At 43.4% G+C, this 25,978-nt stretch overlaps 1 protein-coding gene across 1 annotated transcript; it reads right to left on the reverse strand.

Moving 5' to 3' along the window:
- Positions 1-222: 222 nt before the first annotated feature.
- Positions 223-24,771, reverse strand: stac (SH3 and cysteine rich domain). The gene is made up of 11 exons (XM_084677157.1): positions 24,277-24,771; positions 20,859-21,213; positions 14,942-15,075; positions 11,086-11,167; positions 10,671-10,777; positions 9,691-9,772; positions 9,073-9,140; positions 5,918-6,012; positions 3,562-3,613; positions 2,649-2,786; positions 223-1,982 (listed from the first exon to the last, which is right to left on the reverse strand). Exons 1-11 carry the CDS (start codon positions 24,445-24,447, stop codon positions 1,884-1,886), a joined length of 1,383 nt encoding a protein of 460 aa, XP_084533283.1. The 5' UTR covers positions 24,448-24,771; the 3' UTR covers positions 223-1,883.
- Between the last annotated feature and the right edge of the window lie 1,207 nt (positions 24,772-25,978).

Here is a 25,978-nt window from a genome sequence, read left to right on the forward strand (position 1 = left end):
GAGATGAGTAAGAAATGAAAAAGAGAGGATTAGGAGAGGATGGGAGGATGAAGAGAGAAGTTGACTTTATGTTTGGAGGCTTTAGAAAGTTATCCAAACTATACAAATCAGTCTAGAATCTAATTCTACATATGTATTTTGATAATAAATATATTTAATCCAGTGCATACAGTATGTACAGTCTCAGGGCAGTGTCATGTTTGGAAAAAAGATCAACTGACATACCTTTGCTGTTTTGTTTAAAAGAATGAACAACAGCTAAAAACAGCAGTTATGAGCGGGAAACTTGATGTGACCTCTACAGGATAATCTTACAGAACAGATCAGGACAAAGAGGAAAACGTGTAGAGAACAATTACACTTCAATTAAAGCCACAGTCCCTTAGACTTCCATTGATTTCAACTGATGAGAAATATTCATACACTTTGAAGAATACAGTATAACTTATTGGTATTAATAATCATGGTTTGAACGTACTGCGCAATCTAAAAAGGTTTGACCATGTTACTGCCAATGGAGCAGTTATACATACACATAGATCATCATAACATCCTTGTGTATACTGTAGGCAACTCCTATATCTTTTTTCAAGATGTTGAAATACAATACAGATTTTACATCATTATCATGAGAAATAAAAGGAATACATATTCCAATCCATGTTAGAGTTGCTCAACCTTTTGTGATCTTTATGAATAAGTAAAATAAAATGCAGGCTGAAAAGTACTGTGCAGATAGAATACAGACAAATACATTTGGTAGTCACTTTAAACTTCAGACAATATGACCGCTATTAAAGTTTCCTATGAAGATTTGAATAATCTTCCTCAATATCATTCATTAAGAAATTTCTCTGAGGAGGAAATCACTAACTAACCAATATTTTCTTTGCTAGGGAATAGAAATGTCTTTGAAAATAACATCTTTATCGAACTCCATTTGAAAAAACTCTCGTTTAGTATCAAAGCTCCCATCAGTACTCTCGTTATGTTGTTTTCTTTCTGTCACAAAAGTAACGTGAGATTTTGGATCCACAAAGGAGGACTAATCACAGCTTTATGCTACTGAAGAACAGGCAGGAACTGCCCTGCAGGCTGCACTAAATCCTGGTGGGGAGGTATTGTAGGACAAAACATTTATTGAAGAAAAGCTACTAATGTTTGTTACACCAAGTGCTACTGTCAAGAATTTCGATAGTATGAACCGCAATAATAATATGTAGAGTTACGTGGTGTGTTTCAGGGAATAATCTGTATAAGCAAATTTGAGGGGTGTAGGCTAAACAGGGAGGCAGAACCATACCAGTCACAGAATAGAATGTCTTTGATGAAAAACATGTAAACAAAACTAGATTACCCTATGCCTTCTGTCAGCAACAACGCACTTACACACAACTCCAATCATGCATATTATTGTCGCCGGAACTGCCAAACAACATCCTTGAAAGAAACCACAGCAGTCCTTCATATGACAAAAACAAATAAACAAGACAACTGAAAAATCTAACCGCGCCCCATTATTCATCAAACCCACTCTCTCTCCTTATGAGCTCGACTGGCAGCTTATAAGTCTCAGGATCCGTGTTCTTGGACAGAAGGGGATGTGGAGGGTCTCCAGTCCTGGGCTGAGCTGGGTCCTTCCAGGGGCAGCGGCAGGGGCGGTCACAGTTCAGCAGTGGATCCCTCCATGGATTCAGGTGGCCATTTTGAAGCTGAAGGTGCAATCAAGTCTGGCATCTGAACTAAGTGACAATCAGAGTCACCAATACTGTGAATCTCAGGACTGTGTCTCTCCCCTCTCTTTTTCTTGCCACCTCTCTCTTTCTCTTTCTCTTCACCTCTTTTTCTCTCTCTCTGCCTCTCCATCACTCTTTGATTCTCTCTCAGATGTTTTCCAGGACATCACAGGGGACATAGCCTCTCTTCTTTCCACTGGCTACACAGATGAAGCCACCATGCTCATCCTCACTGCTCACACAAATCTGGGGGACCAAGATAAAACAAGAGCCTGTCAAGATTAAGAAAATCTTTTCCGTCCACATTAAAACAAATTAGCCGCTGACCATCCAGAATCATATCAATTATGCTCATGAGTAACCTTTGTGTGTGTGTGTGTATGTGTGTGTGTGTGTGTGTGTGTGTGTATATTCAGGGACAGCTTCAAGCTGATGTTGTTTGTGTTTGTGTGACTGGAATACAACAGAGAGGCTTGTCTGAGGTTATGGACTGAACTTCAAAGTATTTGACTGCATCTCTATTGGGGTTACTGGCCTCATCTCTACCCAGAATGCACAAACACCCACATAGCATTGAGGGGGAGACCGAGGCAGACGGATCAGAGCTGGGAAAGCCATTTGCTATGCCAAAACCAGAATGCCATGGTTACTGTGTAGAAGGGACTCTCGATTGGCCAGCTCAGGTCAAGCCTTTGATGTGAATGTTCTGGGGAGGAAGTCTGTGGAGATGTGCGCGGCCAGCGGGAATCGATGAGAAGAGGAGGAGGTGGAGCGTGTATGGGTCTGACTGCTGTAGAGGCATGGTCGACATGAGAGGGTCTAGGTCTTAACGGGTGTGCAGTACATTTCCTGCAAAGCACCTTCATGGTTGTGTGTGTAGTCAGTCTGAGGCTAATAAAAATTATTGGGTACCTGTCCTTCCTTCAAGGTGATCTGACCCTGCTCCTTACAGCCGATGAAGGTCCGGGTGCACCTGAATACTCGATCCCCCGCCCGAACCTGCTGAGCAAAGGATGCTGGGAAGAAGCCGACCCTGTCCTCGATGAAGCCCTGGTAGAGCAGTCCAGAGATGAGACAGGAAACCAATTACCCGTTACAATTATTTATTTGAACTATTATTCATTTAACAGATGCTTTTACCCCAACATTCACCGTGATGAGTTGCGTTCCCATTTCCCATGACCACATCCACAGAACAAACAAGCTTAGCGGTGAAGAGGTCGAGCAGATGCTGTGTAATGCAGTCACCTTTATCATTTGTAGTACCTATCTAAATATGCTGCACGACTGAGGTGTACGTGCCAAATCAGCTTCCTGTCTTTTGAAACATAAGCATCGGGCGTGCTCTGGTGTCCAAGCAGCCCAGATGGGGCCCCCCAGCCCCGCTGTATTTCCGCCTGATCTGTCAGCGACAACATCAATGGTTGTGGAGATGTATGAGTCTGTTTGTGGTCTGATAGAGAGAGACGCTGGCTCAGCCTAGCCCCCCTCTACCCCTCCCCCCAGCACCCCCAGAGCCTCACCAGCCTCCCACATTTGTCTGTCGCCCATCTCAGTCCCACTACCTGCTGTCTTCCTCCTACAATATAGCGCTCTAAATCTCTCACCTGGTTTTCCTCAATGCAGACCCAACGTGGCAACTTGCCACATCCACAACTGGTCATTTTAAAGCATACTGCCTGATCTAACAAATACAGGGTCTAAAAGTATTGATAATGCTATTAATGGCAGGTGATGGCTTGATTATTGATTGTTTGATGATAAGACACAACGATATGGCTGATTGCATGACTGCACAACTGCAGTACATCTCTGACAAGCGTACCTTCCACCAGTCGTCATTGGAGTCATCTGCCAGTACAATCCTGTCACCAGGACTGCAGAGGACAAGAGCAGAAGAGAACAAAAAAAAACATAAGCCAATAAGCTGTGCTAAGGGTTGCAGGCCTTTCCTGGTCAGACCACACTTGTTACGGGAAAACCCAAGGACCTTTGCATCCTCAAGCGAGTTCATCTCATGTGTCATGACTGGCATCCATTCAAAGCCTCAGGGTATTTTAGACCAATGAGAATCAGTGAATCAGTGAATCAGTGAGTGGCTGGCAGACGTGTGGTTCGGGTGCTGGTGTGTTTCCTGTCATTCCTCTGGTGAGCCAATTAGGAATCTGTTGCTGGGAATACTCTGCGTGACTCATGGAGACACAGCGAATGTCTCCTTACAGCAAATGAGGCCTTAATGAAAATATATTGGACATTATTAGTGCAATGCTAAACTGAAAGGTGCTGTTAAACTTTCTTTGCCAAAGAGTAGAATGTAAATATTGAATGCCCTTTAAACTAAGAAACAAAGCCTGACATGCAGAACATACTGAATTATTGTAATGAAAAAGGTTCAAGGCAAGAGCATTTCTTCAAACATTTTTAAGATGTTGAGCCTATTGTGAGCCATCCTAGTGGTAATTCATTTACCACTGCTGTAGTACGTAATTCATTACCATAAAAGTGTAACTGAATTCATTACCATAGGAGTGTAACGGAACAACGGACCTACAACCAGAATGTAATTACAAGCCTGATTTCCCAGCTTCAAACATCTAGCACTCTTTTATAACTAGTTATTCTTTGTTATTTTTTCCTTCACTGCTTTTTTTTAGGCTGTCTGATAATTGATTACAGGCATAATGTGAGACCTTGAGACGAGGCTTTTCTCAGACAGGCTTTAAAAGATGCATCTGTAACTGTCCAGGAGGCGTCTGATGACTGGACTCCTACTGTGACTGTCAATGAATATCAGATGAAGTGAAGGTAACTGAAGACAGTGTGCAGATAGAGGAGAAAAATCAAGGGGGGTAAAAGGAGGATGAGGAAGAGGAGAGAAGAGGGAGGGAGACCAGGGAGGGGAGACGGGAGGAGGAAATATAGGGAGGAGGATGAGAATGATATTGGTAGAGGAGGTGAAGAGAGGAAGAGAATAGGAGGTGAGAGGCAAACAAAGGAGAAGGAGGGGAAGGAGGATGGAGGAGAGAGGAAAAAGAGGAGAAGAGGAGAGTGGAGGAGGAGCGTGGAAGTGGACGAGAGACAAGGAGAGAGGAAGATGAAGCGATTGACCGCAGAGACATTGCTTGGTCCTGGTCCAAGGTCTGCCTGGGTTAGTAAGATGAATGAAATGGATAGTTAGGCCCAAGGGCTGTTCAGACAGAAAACAAATGTTCTGTTCTCTCAGTCTGATTTCAAGTCCAATAAAAAAAGTCCTGACCACACACCATCAGATAATGGGGAAGATCAGGTCAGTGTTTGAAAGATTATAAAATGGTCTGAACACAGGTGAACCTGCTCCTCCACATCTATCTGGTCATCATCTATCCATGATGTGACATCACTGGCATCAATCTCCCCAAGCTTATGGAAATGTCTCTTTTTCTTCTATTTCTTTACTGTTTCTATTTCTGCCACATTGGTGCACACACGCACGCACACGCGCACGCATGCACACACACACACACACACACACACACACACACACACACATAAACAGAAGACAATCAGATTATCATGAATAACAAAGGTAGGTATTAGAGAGGACACTGACAAAGACAGGATATCTATTCACCAGTGACTGCAACATTCAGCTTATGCCTGCCTGCTTATCGCTGCAGGTAAACACACAATGTGTGTTCTGTATTCAAGGAGAGTCTGAGGTGATTGCTGCTATCACTAAACGTTTACAGAGAAACAAGCAGAAAAACAGTCAGACTATGGCCATTAAAAACCAATCCACCGTCCAGGGCTGACAGAGAAAAGTCAAACACAGCCTTTTTTGGCTGCAGCAGATAGAACTGTTTGACCGGTGCAGTCCCCCAAAATGGGGAGAGACACTGCAGCAGTGTGAGACTGTTCTTTTGCTGTGTGTTTGACAGCAGCTTATAGCGTTAAGCTATGTCTGGTGCGCTGTCTGACTGACTCTTACCTGTCGATTGTAACACTTGACTAGTGTTCAGTACAAATGTGTAGGGTGCATGTACTGTCTGTATGGCGTGGCCGCGTTGGAACTACTGTGAATGTATTTTTTTGTGTATGTGCTGTTTACAGTTTGAATATGCATATGCTTGTGTACTGTACGTGTGTGTGAGTGTGTGTGTGTGTGTCATGATGTGTGTGTGTGTGTACTGATTGCCACTGACCTCATCTCCAGGTCCTGACTCTCCTGTGGAGTGAATGTGTACAAGGCCACATAGGTGTTGAGTTGCAGGACGTCCTTTCTCAGATGCCTACGCTCCTTTAGTTAACACACACACGCATGCACGCACACACACAAGCGTACAGTTACTACAATACAATTCATCACAGTACAGAGGTGAAAGACACGGTACAGATAAGAACGAAACATTCCTAATGTTAATGCTCAAGTAAACTCTTAGTTCATTTTATATAGTACATTATACAGTAATTTATACAGTAACAACATCAGTTTGACTAAACAGTAATTATCGTGACGTTATCCGGGTATTATTTACAATCAAATATCCAGCAGTCCATTGTCTGGATAGACAGAAGGAGACTTGCTCAGGTTCTGCCTGGGCAACTTGTGGAAGTTTCTGGAGAACTTTTATCACAATACTGAGTGGGAGACAAAGCCTCAGAAGACTCTGTTTTCATTAGAATATAAACTCCGGAAATTAAGAGAGAGAACGCGAGGGTGGAAGAGAGGGAGAGAGGATGTTGTTGAAGAGGTGTTAACACAATTATCAGATATTTTGGTGTCTCCGCCTGACTGCATGCACTCACACCTTCAGCCACTATACACGATGGCCTCTATTCCTCGAACAGGTGGGATAGGGGCTGCTTTGTCTGACGGATGCACAAGGCTAACTGTTCTTGTGGCCCAGAGTGAGAGTCATCTACACACACACTCACAGCTGCTTATAGACTATCCACTATCTATTACAGCAGGATAATAGCTCGACAAGGGCATCCACTTTAATCCATGTGTTTGACAGATAGAGAGAAAATGGGTAAAAGAGTAAAAGAGAGAAAGAGAGAGAAATAGAGTGTGTTTGGTCTTGTATGGTGGATATCTAAAGCAAAGCTTTTCAGAAATAATCTAGAAATTATTTGAATATCTGCAAGCTTTACAATGTATACAATATATATATATATATATATATATATATATATATATATATATATATATATATATATATATATATATATATATATGTATATATATATATATGAATAGCTTTTTTCATTACATAAGACATCTGGACATTTTAGAAGAGGTGTTGGCTGAGACAATGACGAATTTTAGAGGCCGTCCGTGTGTGATTGGTGTGTCTGAGTGTTTCTGTCTGTGTGTGTTTGTGTCTATGTCTGTGTGTTTGTAGCTCTCCTTCAGAGAGAAGCCGCCTCTTCAGGCTGCATGTGAGCCCCCTGTGGAGCGTATGGCTTATTCTTCTGTTCATTACCCTGAGTCCATTTCACAGTCTGTCTTTCTGCCTGGTTCTCTGTCTGTCTGTCTGTCTGTCTGTCTGTTTGTATATCTGTCTGTTTAGTTGCCTGCCTGTCTGGTTTGTTGCCTGTTTTCTGCTTCTCTGTCTACATGCCCGCCTGCCTGCTTGGCTTGCCTGTCTGTCTGGCTTCAGGCAGATAAACAGCCTCCCTCCAGCAGCGCTTGGCCCAGGAAGATAAGACTGCCTGCGAACACACATGAAATGTCTCAGATATAGCTGACCTCAGGAGATGGAAGCCAGAGATTAGTGTGTGTGTTTTTGTGTTCATATCTGTGTGCATGTGTTTACAGTATACCCTTACATTTGTTTGTGTATCTTTGTTATTTGCACTTTTTTATGTGCTTGTGTTATTTTCCGAAGTTGACATCAAGGATAAACAAGTAGGACTATTTATAAATACATATAAATAAGATGGCCAATAATGAACACTTTTAAGTTCTTCACACTACTACAGTATACCACACTGGCAGCGCAAAAAGGGAGGCTCAAACTGGTTTCTGTCCGGAATTTTGCCTTGAAACATTCATTATTTCACACTTTGAGCTGATATTGAGTTTGCAATACTTGGCCAATTTCCACCGAGACGTAGCCATGAATTATGTACAGAGAGTCAGAGCAGCACGTAGGAACTAAATATTGCACAGAGCAGAGCTAGATATATAAACACCACCGGGGTCAGAAACTGGTGCTATCCATGTGTGCCTGTGGCTTAGGGAGTGGAATGAAAAGAAGCAAAGTGTCCAGGGCATGGCCAGAGGGAGCAAGAGAGACCCGGGCAGGACCAGAGGAAGAGTCTGAGGGAGAGAGAGACAGTCAGGAATAGAGGGAGAGATAGAGACAAGGGCAGAGGCAGAGAAACCAGGCCTTTCCCTCTAATTCATGGGAAATTCAGCAAGGATGGAGTAAGGCCAAGTGTAGCCTGCTGATGAACACACACTAGAATGTGGTTCATGATCAGTCCTCAGGACAGCAGAGTAGATTGGTCAGCTAGCCAGTACAGTAAAGAGAATACTTACAGGCTCTCACACCAAAACAACCCTTAACCTGCCCCATCCCTGAACTCTATATCCATAGTCTGTTCCGACACTGCTGTAAACAAACTCCTGAAAACTTCACACCAAGAAGTTTTGGATGCACCAAAGAGTTAAGAGTAAAGTTGTCCACAACGTGTGTAGACTGCTGATGCTGACCAGACTGAGCTGACAAACTTAACAAACTCAGAGTCAGCGTTTTCCATTTCCATATCAGAAGTCGAGATGATTTGTCAGTTGGCAGTATTTATACCGGTGTTTTATTTGGCTGCGGTGTGCTCATTGCGTTTCTCAGGGTCATAAAAGAACATGCTCAAGACAAAGGGGCTGTCTACAGACGAGGAGTCTCGCCACCCAGGTCATTTGCGTTGTCATGAAGCAGTGTCAGAATCAAAGGAATCTTTATTTATGCTTGTGTGTTCTGCTCTGCCAATCTTGCAAGCAAATGAAAACACCAGGCTGTCTCACAAAGAAGGACAGGTATATCAAGGAAACAACCTCTCATTCACTGGCTTAGTCCCTAAACCCACTCTGCAGAATATTTGCACTTTGTGAGTGAAGTGTAACTGATTAATTGGTTAAAACTCACTCCTCAGTATAAATACCACTCACCCGCACCATTGTAGAGCTAGCTATTCGGTGGCGTTAGTTAATAGTTAAAGAAGTGTTTATAGAGGTGGTCGCTGCGTGTTAATAGTCCATTGAATAGTAATAGTGAATTGATGATTTACTGTACATTGTGAATACATTTCCATTCTTGAATATGGTTCATGTAATGAGTGTTGAGCTTCTCACCGGGGACTCCTCTGGCCTCCTCTCTGGTAGATGGTAATGTTCAGTGCCGTTCTCCACATCTGAGAAAACTGCAAACAAAAAAGAAACATTTATCCTTTAAACACAACTGAAACATTTAAAAACAACACTTTGATAATCAATACAACAACAGATTTGACTGAACCCTGTCAGTCCTTGGGGTTCTTACATAATACGAAAAGCACTAAAGCCGCAAGGAGACATTCAAATTGGATTTGTGATAGTTTCCCCTTGTCTGGTACTGGTGTCTCCATATGGGAGAGAGACCAGTGCACACAGGCTGCATATGAGAAGTAGAGCACCACATGGGTTTGATATCTCTCTTCCTTTTGGGTCTGGTTCTCTTTGATATATATTCCTCATCTATGGAAGGAAAACCTCAAGAGAGTGTTTCTGACAGACACGATAGTGAAGATCCTGGAAACAAAGCCAACACAAACAGAGAGTGTTCCCTACAGAACACAGTTCTGTCACCAGAACACTTTGAACCAGAGAGATGTCAATACAGCGTATGTCTCAGTGTGCACCGATGCAATCTCTCTGTGTGCTTCATGATTGGATGAACCACACTGAGTGTGTCCCGACACACACTCTCCTCACCATCGTCGCTGTGTTTCCTGGTGAGTTTGTGCCGGCTACTGTGCGCTGTGGCCTCCTCTGGTACCTGGGCCAAGTCACTTGTCTACACACACACACACACACACACAAAGCATAAATAAACGAATCATTAAACACACCATAACATACCATAACATAGCATAACATAGCATACCATGTGTCTATTAATAACAAATAGAGCGGGGTTCCATTAAGCTTATTTCATTAACATATACTGTATTGTTTACGCAGTTCAAGCATTGAGAATGTCTTTACCACATATTTTTTACTTGCAGCCAAACATTCGCAGTGTAGTAACAGCAGTTAGTAACCATTATTGGAAACCTGTGACCGCTGTGGTTACATTGTCCCTGAGTACAGTGCAAGCCTGCAGTATTGCACTCCTCACTGCTCTTGGGAGTTGTTCTCTGAGGTGTCATGATGAGGGAAGGACTGCTTCAAGCCTCAGATCCAGTTTCTATGTGATGGAGTCTGATAAGCAGTGAGGGGGACTGAGGTGTTTACGTTCTCGGAGCGCATCAATCCCATCTAAAGAGCAGGGCTCTGAGCAGTATATCTCAGGGCCAGGATGGCAGTGTGTTTCTGTCCCCTCAACATTTCCCTGAGCAGACTGAGACTGCCTTTCTTGGTCGTGTTCAGACCACCCAGGACGGGGTGTCCTGACTGGGGTGAAATGCTCTCTAGCTGGGTCTGGAAGAGGGGGCAGGGACACAGACTGAGTGACCATCTTTACAGCATAACAGTCACGAGTCTCAACCCAACCCTAATACCCAACCCAACAACTTCACACAGGACAAGACCAATCAAACATGGCCACTGTATTGAAAAGGGTTGCTCTAACCAAAAACCAAGCCTGCTTGGCAAACACTGATTTCCATTGTCAAAAACAATCTAGACGGTGAGATTAAGACCAGTTAAAGGGATAGTTCACCCAAAAGAAGTGACTTATCGTTGGTCCTTACAGAGTTTCCGTGGGGTGATTCTGATCCGCTGGGTCTCTTGTTCTTCTGTGCCAGAGATGTCCCAAACCTCAGAGCTTCGTACACTGGGTCCACCTTACTGCCACAAGCTGCAGGCACATGGCATCATGGAAAATAAACATTTATATAATCCATCAATCATGTCAAACCATGATGCTCTTACGCAGTAACAATTTAAAATGGTTGCAAAAAAACCTTTGTTTATCCTAATGGTTGTTGAATATTTGTAATTGAAGCATAATTTTACAATCTATGTGTCTTTGATTTAAATATGTAAAATGATACAATACTGTACTTGGTAGTCTACCATTTTGTCAATCATTCTAGAAATGCTGTGAAGCAATAATAAGTAGGAATAAGAATGTGTGAGGGAGACAGCAGAGAGAAAAATCCTTACCAATGGGCATGACTTCCTTAATGCAGCCAAACTGTTCTTGGATGAGCAGTGGGGAGCTGTAGTAGCGACGAAAACCCTTAGGCTGCGGAGGGTACAGAGGGAGAGGGGTGGAGAGAGAGAGGGAGGAGCAGAGAGGGAGAGAAAGAGAAAGGGAGATGCAGACAGAGAAAGAGAGAGAGAACGAGGCAAAGATAGAGAGAAAGTGGCAATGATATGAAAGAGACAGACAGAGAGAAATAGTAGGGGTGGTGAAAAAGAAAGAGGGAGAGAGAGGGGGAACAGAGATAGACAGAGATGGGAAAAAGGGGGCGAGAGGAGTTACACAGACTGAAAGATCAATACACACTCCCACAAACACCACATTAACATCCCTTCATGACCTTGTTTCTCTCTCTACTCATTTCCACACATGGACAACAGTAGTGGCCTGGGTGTCTGTATGGAACTACATCCTGCAAGCCGACACTGCAACAGGGTTTGGTTGAACAAATGGCCATGGTAGACTCAACATTATTTTCTACACTGGTGCCACGTATAAGAGATAAAACTGGTTTCTTGAACAACCTGGTAAGTGACATGTAACACTGCTCAGCAGTGTTCCGTGATATCGGGACTGTGTAAGGATAGGAGTAGATGAAACCTTCAGGAACTTTGTTGTTCAAGTTGTGAAGTTGTGTAATGTCTGTGTGTGTGTGTTGAAGTAAATTGATTTGGATCAACCAAGTAGATGGGCTTTAAAGGGAATGGCAGTAAACTATCTGTATACTATCTGTACAGTTACATAATGTCCATTAACGTTGTATGAGCACAGGGCATCCAGATGTTGGTGATTACAGTTTGTCTAACTGTGATGTGTCGTGTCATGTGTTTTCCCTGTTTGGCCCACAGTTAAAAACAAACTTAAATCCTGATTGGTTCAGAACCCATCTCTCCGCTCACTCTCATTTGATTCTATTAAGAGACAATACCACTGGAAGAAAAGCATTTGACATCATACACTGTAAACAGAATATAAACCAGGCGAGAGCTGATGAATGAACTTGACATGCAAGATCACTACATAAACAAACACTCGGAGAGAGTGTCATATTCATAATTTTCTTGGCTGAATTTACTTCAATTATGATTTTATGTAAAAAAAAAAATGTTTTATATTCTCCATGCTGTACAGTATCCTGGCTGTTATATTTGTGTGTTTTATGTCCATGTTTAATTTCTGGGTTTGGATTCATGAGATTTGCAATTAGTCCAGCTGTCTCATCATATACTGTAAAAACACACAGGAGCTCTTCAGTCTTTGCAAAGTTTGTTTACATTTGCAGTAATCAATGAAAGGGTTGGTGCAATCTGCATCACTAATCTGCTTTGATTAATTCTCCAATTGCCACGACTCATGATGAGAAGCTAAATTAAGAAACCCTTGAGCTCAATAAGCACCCCTTAAGTCTTGCGATTTCAGACCTTCAGCGGAGAGCTCATTACGGGAAAGGTTAGGAGAGACACGTTTGTTGTGCGACCGTAATGGCTGGTTCAGCCACTGGGATTGGTTTTTACAACAAGACGGAGGTTTAAGTCAGTATGAGTGATGGCAGTGGTGCTTAGCGTTCTGCAGTTTGTCTGGTATTATGTTTGTAACTTGAAAATAATTATAATAAACAGTTTCTGAATGATTTCTGCATTGACATCAAGTTATGAAAACAAAGAATTGTCCCCTCTGAATAATTGTTCCATACGGAACCCTTTTTTGAGGTCTGTAAAGCTCCATATAGTTCCATTGGCAAACAAACAAAGGGTTCCAAACAGCATCTAACAAAGCTGAAAGAGGTTATACTGTGTATGTAACCTTATGGTTCTACAGTAGATGAAACTTTTTCATTAAACTTTCAACTGTTTTCCAGAGGATTCTTCCAAGGTTACAGAGTTCCATGTAGAACTCTTATGTTCTCAAAGAGTTGTGAATCTCGCAGCTCTAAATCATGTTGCTCCAAGTCGCAGCTCATTTCATAATGCCAGAGAGTCAGCTTTTTTGTCTTTGACCAAATCCTGTCGCCAAGAGAAATAAGCAGGATTCAAGAAATACAGCCATCTATATTTAGAGGCACTTTAATTTAGTCCTAATCTACAGGGAATAATTCTCTTTTTAAGCGTCACCCCTCAACCTAATTTTCCATTCTTGAAAGCTGATCCAATCTCTGCACAGCTCCTCTCTAAACCCTCTGTTATAAAGAGAAAGAGAAAGAAAATGATGTTCTTCTCATGGATGGGCTGAACAAGAACAAGCTCCTTCCCCTTCCTGTCTTTTCCAAACATTCCACTTCAGTTTTTTTTCTAACCTCACGTACAGCTTTTGTATTTAACAAGATTCCCAGCCAAGGGCGATTCTAGGATCAGACCTTTCAGGGGGCTCAGCCCCCAATGAGAATGTAATTGTAATGTTTTATTATTATTTTTAGGGGCACTGAGATTAAATTTAGGTGTCCTAAAAAGAGTCTAACATCGCCACTGTTTCCAGCTATTCCTGTTGGCTCAGAAGTAGTGCCAGCTATCACACAATGTACCCCTGGCCGGTCCCTGTCATTCCCAGGGACATCTGTCACAGGAGTCACAGGACAACCAGAAGGTCCCACATTGTTTCATTGATTCATACATGCAGTCCATCCACCCACTCCTCCCCAAACCCCCACTCTTTTTCTCTATTTTCCGTGTGGGACGTGTGGTTAGACGGAGTGTGGGAGGCAAATAATGACGGATGAATCTTGGCACCACCGGCAACCACCACCATCCACGAACACACCCCGCCCACCTCTGAAACAACTGGACAATCACAAGCCTGCATGGCTTCATTAATATTCCACCCCCCAGTTCACACTCTTGAGAGGGAGAGGTGATAAATTGCTCCTAATCCTCATAATCACTGAGTAACACACAGGGAGGAGGGAGGGTGGGAGGAGGGAGGAGGGGAGGAGGGGAGGAGGGGAGGAGGGAGGAGGGGAGGAGGGGAGGAGGGGAGGAGGGAAGAGGGGAGGTGGGAGGAGGGGAGGAGGAAGGACGGAGGAGGGAGGAGGGAGGAGGAAGGAGGGAGGAGGGAGGAGGGAGGAGGGAGGAGGGAGGAGGGAGGAGGGAGGAGGGAGGAGGGAGGAGGGAGGAGGGAGGAGGGAAGGTGGAAAGAAGAAGAGGAGGGAAGGAAGAGGAGGGAGAAGAGGTAGAGAAGAGAGGCGAAAGGAAAGAGAGGGAGACGGGAGACAGGAGGAGAGGTAGAGGAGAGGTTGATATGAGGTGAGGTCGAAAATAGGAGAAGAGGAGAGGTAAAAAGGGAGCGGTGGAAGAGGAGAGGTGGAGAGGAGAGGTGGAGAGGAGAACTTGTGCCGGGCTAAAATGAGACCTGCCATGTGTCTGTCTGCGTTGTATACCACTGTTATCTCTCACATCAAAGGCAGTGCGGCTGGTACTGCAAACAAAGCCACGGCATTCTGGTGTAATCATTGTTCAATCAAGTGCACAGGCACCTTTTCAAAGAGCATACACAGTATCTAATAACTTTGACATGTCTGTGTGTGGTCATCCTAAGCCTCTCTCTGAACTCAATATTGACCCTGATTAAAGCATCCTGCCTGCCAGCGCAACGGGAGATGGGAACGACGACTTGCCAGAACATATGTGTGTATGTGTGTGCGTGAGTATGTTTTCGCGTGTCGATGAGCCTAAGTGAGCCTAATGAGGACATCTGCCGCTGTGTCGTGGTACAAATAGCACTGATGCCTATGAGGCAAGCAGCTGATATTGTATATGAAATGGATCATATTGATCATAATGATGATTGATGGGAGAGGATAATGATGGTCAGCGTTGGTCTCACCAGTTTTCCCATGCAGCGCTGGAGTCCCACGCCGTTCTCACACTTGTGGTGGATGCTCATCTTGCAGGCCTTGCAGCGGAGGCCGTGCTTTGCCGTGTTCCCTGCCAGAAACACCACGTGCTTGGCAGTGGTACCTGTCAGAGAGAACACAGGCACACACACACACGCGTGTGCGCACACACAGAAACACAGGATGTCAGTTGATTTAGTTTAACTACTCCAGGAAAGAGACGTAGACGCTGAATATATCTATTCTTGTTCACTTTCAAATGTCACACATTTCAGTTCAGACACACAGCTTAACCCGCCTGGAGAGATGTGGAAGAAAGGTAAAAGGAACACTTTCGTAATAATCATTATTCAGTAATTACAGCCCCTCTCACACAGCTGCCAGTCTCTACCAAGGCTATCCTTCTCCTTGACCTCTCAGGAGACCAGGATGATCCACAATCCCTTTGTGTCTCATGCAGAATAATCATAACCCAAACAGGAAGGTACCCATTTGATCTTTCTGCCTCAGAGAGGCCCCCAGTGTCCTCAACTTAAAAAAACGTAGATTGGCCGTAGATTGGACTCAAACTTTCTTTCTCTTCTTTGTATTTAGACAGAATCCCCTTGAGAGGCAGAAGCCCTCCTGGCTCTGTGTACATCTCACACATCCATATATGAATCACAGACGTTAGAGTAAATGAAAATGAATCAGGTTTAATTGCATTTGGAAGTCATGCAACACTGTGTTTGTGAGCGCGGAGAGGGCAAGTCTTGTTTTAGGTAGGGAAGGCAGGTGGGTGGCGAGGCTAGGGGAGGGATGGGGGAGATGAGGTGATGGAGGGATGCGGGGGAGAGGGGTAGAGAGGGAGGTGATAACAGATGTTCGGCACCATCTTTCTGACTGCCTGCCAGATCCTAATGAAGGGAGAGGAGAGTTGATTAGTGAAGAGAAGAGAAAGGAGGAAGAGAAAGGATGAGAGGGAACAACCATTTTCCTGGCCCGTATTCAGATTTATTTTCCACCATTTTCCCTCAGGACCACACTGGTCAAGGTCAATGTCCCTCTTGGGTCAATCAAACGTACAGTTCATTCACATCTTGGGATTGAACATGGTAGATCAGTGCAGTCGGTTTATGACATTAACCATGAATCCTCTACTTTAAATATAAGACCTACTTAAAAATAGTACTTACCACCTAGAAAATCTAAATCACATTTGACACCCCACCTTCATTCAAACAAGCCCAAACCCACCTTTTCAAGCTTACATTCACATTACATTCATTATCTCCTTTCCTTCTCTCTCCTTCCCTCAACTTCCATGATTCTTCGAGCTTTTAACTATCTAGTTTACTTGTCCGATGTATACATGTCCTTATTAAATGATTTTAGAGCTATTTAGAAAAGCGCTAACTCTAAGTCTAATGTATTACTTACAGTATTATTTGTATAACTCCATCCAAGTTAAAACTGGATACCTTAACCAAGTTGTGGCAGTGTTCAAAACAGCAATGGCATGGGCAGATGGTTCTGCATGCTTCTGTTTTGCCATAATGAATATCACCAGTTAGCTCTGCTCTCATTTCTTATTATTGTGAAGGGAATCTACATCTGCTCCCAGGCCTTTATTGAATAATCAATGAACACGTGTCTCTTTAGGCCCCAGGCGGTCATGTGCATAGGCGCACACATGAAGTGTTCAACAGGCAAGCCCTGTCTGAAAAGGCCATCAGGTTGTCGTGTTTGTTTACCAATGAGGCCATGCAGGGGTGGGCATGTCTCATGTTATTATGAAGAGAGGAATCAAGATCAGGGAAGGGGTCAGGGGTCAGGGTCTTGGTGAAGGGTGAGTGTGTGATACTGATACAGAAGATTACTCTGACCAGACACCCAGTCCCTTTGTAGACAGCTGTAGACAGGAAAAAGTAACTGTTGCTCTTTCAGTGCTGTGTGACTACGCAGAAATTAAGAAATGAGTAATTACAGCCTTGTGACCGAGGTACCGATTGCCTTCATAGTGGTGTGGTGAGACACTGAAACCAGTGAGGGCAAACCTGGACCTCATAACCTTCTGTTGTGACCCATACTGCTTTAACACATCTCATTAGCAAACAATAGGAGTGGTTGATAGTGACACAGAGAAAGACAGCAACAAAGATACACTAACAGCAATAACAAAAGTTGACAGAAGAGATAGACCTTATCCATCCGTCACTTGGCAGACAGGTTTCTGTGCCTGGTATTAAATACAGACCGTTTCTTGGCACTAACCAGTGAAATATTGCTAGAACTGTGCACTTCTGGTTCCTGATCATCTGCGGTACATCCCATATTCACTGTTTGTGTGTTGCTTTGGATGAAAACTACTGCTGAATGAATAAATGCAAAAGTAAACGTTTCAGCTTGACTAGCTAGACAGCCTCTTCTTTCAGTTTCAAACTAAAACTCAGCCAAACACTACTAATACTTATCATTCTGAAGGCAACAAGTTAGAAGACTGAAGACTTCAATAAATGCTAGAGTGAGAGGGTCCAAATGGCCCACAGACTTGGAGCAGTAAGGCGGAGGAGCGATGTGGACCTGGGTAAGGGGTGCAGTCATTTGGTTTAAATGACTGCCGCTGGAAGGATGAACCATAGACCCATTCATCCAGACTCCACCATCTCAAAATGCCTCTCTGCCCTTTGATATGGGGTGGAGAGTGGCTGGTCGAGATGGAGAAGAACGTGCCCAGACCTATTAACAGCAGGGAAAAGGATGATGATGGCACTTAAACCCCTCTTTGTGGCATTCTCTCTCTTGGCCTGGCAACCTTAACTGCTAATTTTTCTTTTACACAGCAGTAATAGTTTGGACAACTGCCAAACCCTCCCTCTTTGCGCACATGATCTCTCTTACGTTCTCCCCATTTCACAAATGTTTCTCCTTTTTCCCTTCTTGCTCTTTTTGACAACTTCCCCACTTCCTCATTTTGTTTGCTAAATTATTTCCCCTCATCTCTTTTTCACAATGCACACCAAAACACTCTCTCCCTACAATAAGACGTATTGATCCACTGAGCGCCGTTTCCTGTTTCTATTATCTACTTTTCTGTGTAAATGACCTTTATCAGGGCCAAGGTTACTCCCCCTTCTCCTTCCGCTCCTCTTCGTCCCTTCTGAACACTGACCTGAGCTGCTAACTGGGGTTTATCAAGGAACTTTAATTAGATTTCTCTGCAAATTGGATAAGACTTTTTACTTTACACAGCAGGAGGAAAAAACACCCACTCACTTCCTTTTAATGATACTTGGTACTGGGAACAATAGCATATTTGTATGGCACCTCTGCTAATATAGAAACACTTCATTATAGATAAACCATCTGTTGGAAAATTGTTTTAGTGTTAACACAGATAACACCAACATGGCTGAGCAGAAATGCGATATTGACTTACAGTGTATGCCTCAAATGGGTTTGAGAGTCATTTGTTATTAGTAAACTCGTTGTGTGCATACTCTCTCTTTAAATACTCTCTTAAATTCACATAGATGTGTTCTGCACATTTATGTCCTATTTGGCAAGTAATGATGACTTACCATTGTGACCTATGACCTCAGCTGTCTGGGACATGACGCTGCTACACTGCAGGACTGAGGATCAGAACTGCTACTAAGTCTGCACATGCGGTGATCTGTCAGTCAGGGACCGTATCTGTCAGTCAGCCTGTAATCTCTTCTCAACATCTGGATCATTACGAAACCAATTACATCAGCAACTGACTTTCATCTCTTTCTTTAGATGAGGGATCTAAGTCTCCGAAGGAAGATTAAATTGATTGGTAAAAAGGCATTGGTAAGTTACTGCTGTTCCTGTTAGGTATGTGGCATAGGACCCAGTCATTTACATGTTCTGCTTTATAAGGTTAAGGTTTCCTGTCACAGTCATTTTTAGACTTATGGGCTCTTAAACGGTCGTGGCTTTGAACATTCTGATTGAATAATATCTCCATATATTGTATATACTTTCTATGCTGCATACATATATGTAGGCTGCCCCAACACATGGACACCTACACACAAAAACACACTCTCCTACGTAAAGACATACTCTGAGAACATTCTTCATGTTTAGTTGTTCTGTAAAACCAGTATTAATAACCTCTTTTCAACCCGGTAAAAGACTTTCCACCCTCTGTCGCCCTCAGATACATTTCTCATTCACTACAGAGGGAAAGGTATAGTCTGTATTGAGTCATTTTTTTCTGGGGCTGTAATCAACAACAGAGTATCACCCTGGCCTCAATCAGAAGATTTTTCTATGTACTGCTCCTAATCTGCAGCACGCGCCTCCGTTTTGTGTCCAAGGTGACCTTTGTGGAACGCCAGGCTCTTAAGTCAATTAAGACTTTCAGGGAAAACATCCTCGTCAAAGCTTATTTTCTTCACAATCAAAGACTGTACATCAAGCCTGCAGGAATGCTACAAATATTACTCATAGTAGTGTCAAGAACATGCTGTCCCTTTAACATACTACGAATCCATTTAGTACTTTTGTTTTCAACCTGCAAACTCTTGATCGGCAGGCAAATGCTCTAACCACTGAGCTGGACCCTGCCTGCTCCTGACTTGGTCTTGGAGTCTTCTGTAGGCTGTTGTGTCAGACCTGTCTGTGATTTCTCTGACTGTCAGCAGCTGTGGTGTGTCTGCTCCTGTGTGCTGCTGTTCTCCTCCATGACTCAAGAGTTCGACAGAGACATCTGGAGAGCACCCCAGCCAAATGTCTCTCTACTCCGAGGCTCATTAAAGAAATTGATATCTTCTCTTCTGACACACATATACACGCACACACACACACACATATACACGCACACACACACACACATATACACGCACACACACACACACACACACACTCGAGTGGTCCAGCAGGGGTCTCGGTCCTGACCATCACACAGACTCTCATTACCGCTGGACGGATGGAGAGAAGCACAGCACCCCTCTTCATGAGGCCTCCAGGCTTTAGGGCCTTCCCACACCAGACTAACTAGCGCTGCAGTCAAAGACCCACTGGCTTACCACTAAAGACACATGTAAGGGCTTACATAAAAAACACAAAATCTTACATGATTCAATCTAGTGTTTCACCAAAGTATTTTAGTTTAGCAAATATACCTTCCAATTAATCAAATGTGGGACTCTCAATCTCTCAAATACTTCAAGGCACACAAACACCTCCCTTCCAACCTACCCAACAACCTACGTCTTTCCCTCCCTTCTTAGTTACCTACCTCCCTCCTTTTGAACTTACCTACCTACCCACGTACCTACCTAACCCTCTCCCTCCTGTCTAACTTTCCTACCCACCTCCCTACCTCTCTCACTCCCTTATAATGTACCTACCCACCTACTTACCTGGTTTCCTTGCTTATTTAATTATTCACAGTCCTGTCTCTTCAGCCAGCAGAGAAGCTGCAATAGCAGAGCAGATGGAACGGACGACCAAGGTTCCAATTCTGCCAGGAGAGAGTTACATAATCTCCCTATGATGCCACCCTACTGCTGCCTGACAAGGGGGGCCGGCTATAGTAGCTGGTCAGGAGAAGTGGAGCATGTGTTTGGGGGACTGGAGGCGACTGCAGGCCCCCCGACCTGCTTCACAGTGAAGCTAACAACTCGGTCAGGCTCGGGTCTAGGTGTTAGGCAGTTAGATATGTCAAGATTGCTGTTACTCTGGACCTGTACGGACTGGGAGAATACAGGGAGGGAGACTGCGAGACACGGTTCTAACCATTGAACAACAAGGGATGAGAGTGATGAGGTGAACAGAACTGGGAGTGATCCCAGGACAACATCTCTGGAGATGACCTTGGGGTTGTCTTTTTATGCCACACAGGAAAATACACGAAAGGGAAAATGAGAAAGTTGCTGAGAGGATTTCCATTACCTACGATCATGTGATTGCAGACGTCACAGAAGGTAGGCTTCTTGAAGATGTGCTCCATGAAGCTGTGTCCCGCCGCGTCGACCTGGAGGCCGTTACGCAACGGCGTGCGGACCGAGGTGGGTGGCGGGGCCGAGGGGATGGGGGGGGGCACAGGGGGGATGGACAGATTGGTAGCGAGCGGGGGGGCTGAAAGGGAGACCACCCCACAGCCCAATAGGTGGCCCGTACTGCTGCTGGCGTCGGAGAGCAGCTCAGTCTGGAGCTTGTTGTCACTGTTCCTCTGGAAGAAGTTGTCTGCACTTTTACTGCGCATGGTCTTGGTCTTGAAGGACAGGGAGCGCTTCATTCTCTGTAACTGAGAGAGAGGGAGGTAAGAGAGGGAGAAGGAGGGTGGGAGAGAGGGAGGGAGGGAGGGAGGGAGGGAGGGAGGGAGGGAGGGAGGGAGGGAGGGAGGGAGGGAGGGAGGGAGGGAGGGAGGGAGGGAGGGAGGGAGGGAGGGAGGGAGGGAGGGAGGGAGGGAGGGAGGGAGGGAGGGAGGGAGGGAGGGAGGGAGGGAGGGAGTTGATTCACTTGGACGTAGAAGTATACTTTACTGCTAGTTGTGATAAAATGGGTAATTTAGCTTTGAGGTATCAACTGACTTAACCGGCTCCAGGGATGCTGTAGTACACCCTCAATCTACTTTAGTCTGTCATCAAACTAATCAACAACAACCCTTTACCAGGAAATAATGTCTTTACTCAGTGGCGCTCCATGCAGGTTCAACATCAGATTTAGAAAGACAGCGATGCAGCTTTGCTTTAAATTCCAAGCGACAAGTCTAGGCTATTTCTAAGACCTGTTGGGGGCCAGGGAAATGACCACAGTTAAAGGCTGTCTGCTGTGTTCCACTGTGCATCCCTGACGATCCCCTACGTGGAAAGGTAATAGGTTCTGTAGTTTCTTCTGGGTGGAAGATGTCCAGGCGCTGTCTGCACTACGCTGAGTAGCAATTCAATACCTCAACCTCAATCAGCCTCATTAGTCATAAAACATAATGTGTAATCCCTCTGCAGGGAACAGCTTCTACACCTCCTCCCAAAAAGGACATTTTCTCGACTAAAAGAAAATCCAGTTATCCATCTTCAATTTTTCCAACACTATCATACTCCTGACTAAACGGAACAACGGTATATTATCATTTTATGGCTTCTGTCTATGTTTAGGGCTCACGGCAACCAATTGAAAAACATTTATTTATGAATTATGGTGAGTATTAGTCAGACTGGAGGGATTCAGGACCATTATGAACCATTACAGTTGAGGGAAATGGGTCTGGAATAGGGACCAAAAAATGGGATGGACCAGGAGGTTATTTTCAGCTTTGGTCAAAAAGGCAGATCCGTTATAGCTTCACCATTGCATGCGTGTGTGTGTGTGTGCGTGTGTGTGATGGGACCTATCGATCACACTGGTCAATCTGGAAACAATCAATCAGGCACCCTTCCACCCACCCATCCCAACACACACGCACACACACTATGGAAATGTGAGACTGACTTTTTAAAAGAGAGGCTTTAAAAATGGCTTCACCACAGGGAGCTGCAGTTGTAAAAGAGCATTTTGTGATGGAGAAAATACTGCCATTGAATAGGCTACAATTGCATTTCTTTTCATGGTGCCTCAATAAGGTCTGTCCATTACAGTGGTGGAAAATGTGTTTACAGCATCTACTGATAAATTGAAATGTTACATGCATCAAGGTCAGATTATATGTGTGTGAGGGCACTAAATACACTAAATACATACTTCATCTAAACAGTGAAGTAGGAGGAACTGCTGCCTTCCTCAAGGCTGTATGTATACACAAACAACAAAGCCCCTGCTACACAGTACATAAGGTGTTAGCAAAAACATACGGCTAAATCAGAGGTGCATGGCTTATATACAATACATGTATAAGTTGGATATATACTATATTTAAACAAGCTTAATTTAGACGTGAACATAATACAAGAATACACCTAGTTCCTAGTCATCACTGATGTTAAAATCTGTTGTTACAGTATGCCCTTTTCAGTCCTTTTTTAGGAGCTAAAGCTTGATGGAAGTTGATAAATTGTCCCCTTACAGCACAGAGTGGGGTTAATGGGTATCCAGAAGATGCACACTAAAAGCTTATTTCCTAGAACACCTTAGGGTGATATTTTATATTAAAGACTTTTAGAATGCCACTTTTCTCTCTAAAACTTTCTTAATCAGAAGATTGAGACCAAACTTCTTTTAATTATCTATTAGGCTATTAGAGCAACATAATTACTGTTATTTATGGGACTTTACTGATAAAAAATAAATAAATTATAAAACAAATCTCAGTCACGGCTGAGTGATCTTTTCTCTGAGGACTGAAAGAAGGTCCAGAAATCTGCCTGCATCCAACATCTACTGCAGACTACTGGTTTGAACTACCTGTCACGAGCCCTCTCACCTCCCGCAGAGCTTTGACTAAGAGCACTGAGGTGTGCACATGAGAAATGTTCAACACCACAATGAAAGGAAATACATTTCCCTTGCCATCTCTGTAACTGGGCGTGACTGTTTGCCAGAAAAAAAGTAGATGGAAAATCTGAAGTGGTTTCTGTCAAGTTTGGTGGATTTGTCATTTATGAGTGCTGTGAGGCGTATCTGAACTCTCCTGCTTACGCTGCGAGGCTTTGTGGGAGGAAGAGAAAGTAGTCATCTGAAAACATAATGTATGACCATGGTGACCTGACCGATATTTTACTTGTAATTGTAGTACTTTAGACTAGGGCTGACCTAGATAGATGGACCACTGAAAGAGACAAAATGCCCATGGCAACCCTGAACACTCCTTTTAACCCCACAACCAGCAGCATGGAGAGAGCTCCATGTATCAAATGTATAAGTGTTCCCCTGTTTAAAGCACTTCAGTGACTGAACATATTGGTAGTGACAGACATTTGTATCATGTAGTGCTGAACACATCTGTAAACTTACCACAATCATCTACTATACCATTTTTTTTTTCTTGTTTTTCTTTATGTATTTGTATTTGGCTACTTATTATTAAGAAAGGTGGCACAAAAAAAAATCGGTATTTGAATGCAACTAGGCCTACAACTAACTATTACATTTCAAAGAATATACCAAACCAATTACAGAATATGCAACAGGCAATAAAACATAAGAATATCCGTGTTTGAATCTATAAAAAGTTAAAAGATTATTGCCGTTTTCTGTAAGTCCAACATCCCAAAACTTTAACAGTGCAGACTGACAGGTTAATTCTTTTAGATTTAGAATTGAGGTTATGACGCATATTACTGTTTAAAGAAAGGAGTGATTTTCCATCATGATATTTGCACATTTGAATAGAAATGTCTAAAGGTCCATCTATGAAAGTGAGGTAAACCTATACCTTCGTCTCCTGCCCGATGCTTATTGCCGGTGACTGAGGTATGTCGTTCTGGCCCCGCTCGTTTTCATTCCCAAAACTCTCGTCCTGCATGTTGGCTGGCGGAATCATCTTCTCTCCTGACAGATGAAAAACGTGTTCATGTAGACTTCGGATATCCTTCTTCACTTTCATACATCCCAATTAGTTGTCTGTAGCCTATATCTTTGTAGTCTCGAAGAGTCAGTCAGATGGCCGTGCTTTTCTGAAATCTGCGACAGGCTGTTTTGTCAAGTCAAAAACTGACTCAGAAAAAGACAGCACATAAGTAAAACTGTTCGAAGTAACTATGTCGGTTACATATGGATTGTAATATACTAGCTGGACAGGCAGTCGTGACGTAAATAAGCCTGCTACTGCTCTTTTACGATACTTCAACGTTTCTATCGTCCCGCGTAATGTTCCAAGAGCTCATCCATGTCCATGCGCGCGTTGTGTCTGTCTGCTTACAAGCAAATGATAAGCTAGACTGTTGCCAACTTGGTAAAGGGCGGATGGCTTTGTGCGTGTCTCCTAGTGTAAGAAGGAGGGGGCTGTCCTTAACGCGTGTTTGTGATGTTGTGGCTGCCCCAATCAGCCTTCTATTTTGTGATGTATGTCAGTATAGAAGGTTATTGATATCTGATTAGTCAGACTTTGGATCCATACAAGGGGTTATTCTAATCTACAGTTTTACAATATGGTTGTTTTGGTAGACCATGTCAATGCTTGGTTTTTGGCATTGGTGACAAATATATTAGCTGAAAGGATACATGTTTAGATGAATTATAGTCTATTTGTTGATGATGAGACACAAGATGATAAAAGATCAAACTCATTTCACCTTGGCAAAAGTCCAGATAATTGCCCTGTCACTATCCCCAGTACCAAGGGGTATCTCGACTAAATTAGAATTGATAAAACTCTTTCAAGCAATTGGACCAAACCCCATGGCATTTAGAATAATTAATTGGTGCTCCACAATCTATTTCTGTTTTTGATTAAGTTTTTGTTAGAGAGACTGTGCAACATTATTTTTCCAAGATTGACCAAGAGCTGTCAAACCATCTTTACATCACAGTAAAACAGCCCACAATCAAACAATGTCCCCTTTCATGAGAGCTAACAAGTAGCTTCAAAGATTAATTTCTTGTAAGTTTAGACTATTCTTGTAGGTTTTTGAAGCTTAGTCTGACTGGCAGCATGCTTTACATGACCTGGTGGAGGTATTTTCCACAGACACTCCAACAAGCAAAATAACTCACAAATACATACAAAAAAATTGTAATCCTGGACAGTGACCAATCACCCTGCCTGTCCCAGGGCTCCGCAGTGAAGAGATGTCCTTGAAGTCATAGTGGGGCCTGGCTGGCCCAGCTTGTGTGGAAGCCTCAATGTGAAATGAATGCAAAATTCCACAGATCAGAGGATGAAATACAAAATTATCACACAAAACGAAACTGACTCCTTACAACAGAGAATTCCGTCAGGCAGACACACACATGAAATTAACCATTGTTGTATTGCACACATCAGAAACACACTGTGAATCAGTAGTACTGCAAGTGTCAGAGACAATGTTAAAGATGTTGCATTTCATTCAAAGACAAAGTGTATTTGACATTTTCATGTATAATTTGTTGTGCTGTCAAACGATTAAAATATTTAATCGCGATTAATCGCATTA

This window comes from Hypomesus nipponensis, chromosome 3 (assembly GCF_054491055.1).
Source record: "Hypomesus nipponensis isolate SF chromosome 3, ASM5449105v1, whole genome shotgun sequence".
NCBI classification, from domain to species: Eukaryota; Metazoa; Chordata; class Actinopteri; order Osmeriformes; family Osmeridae; genus Hypomesus; species Hypomesus nipponensis.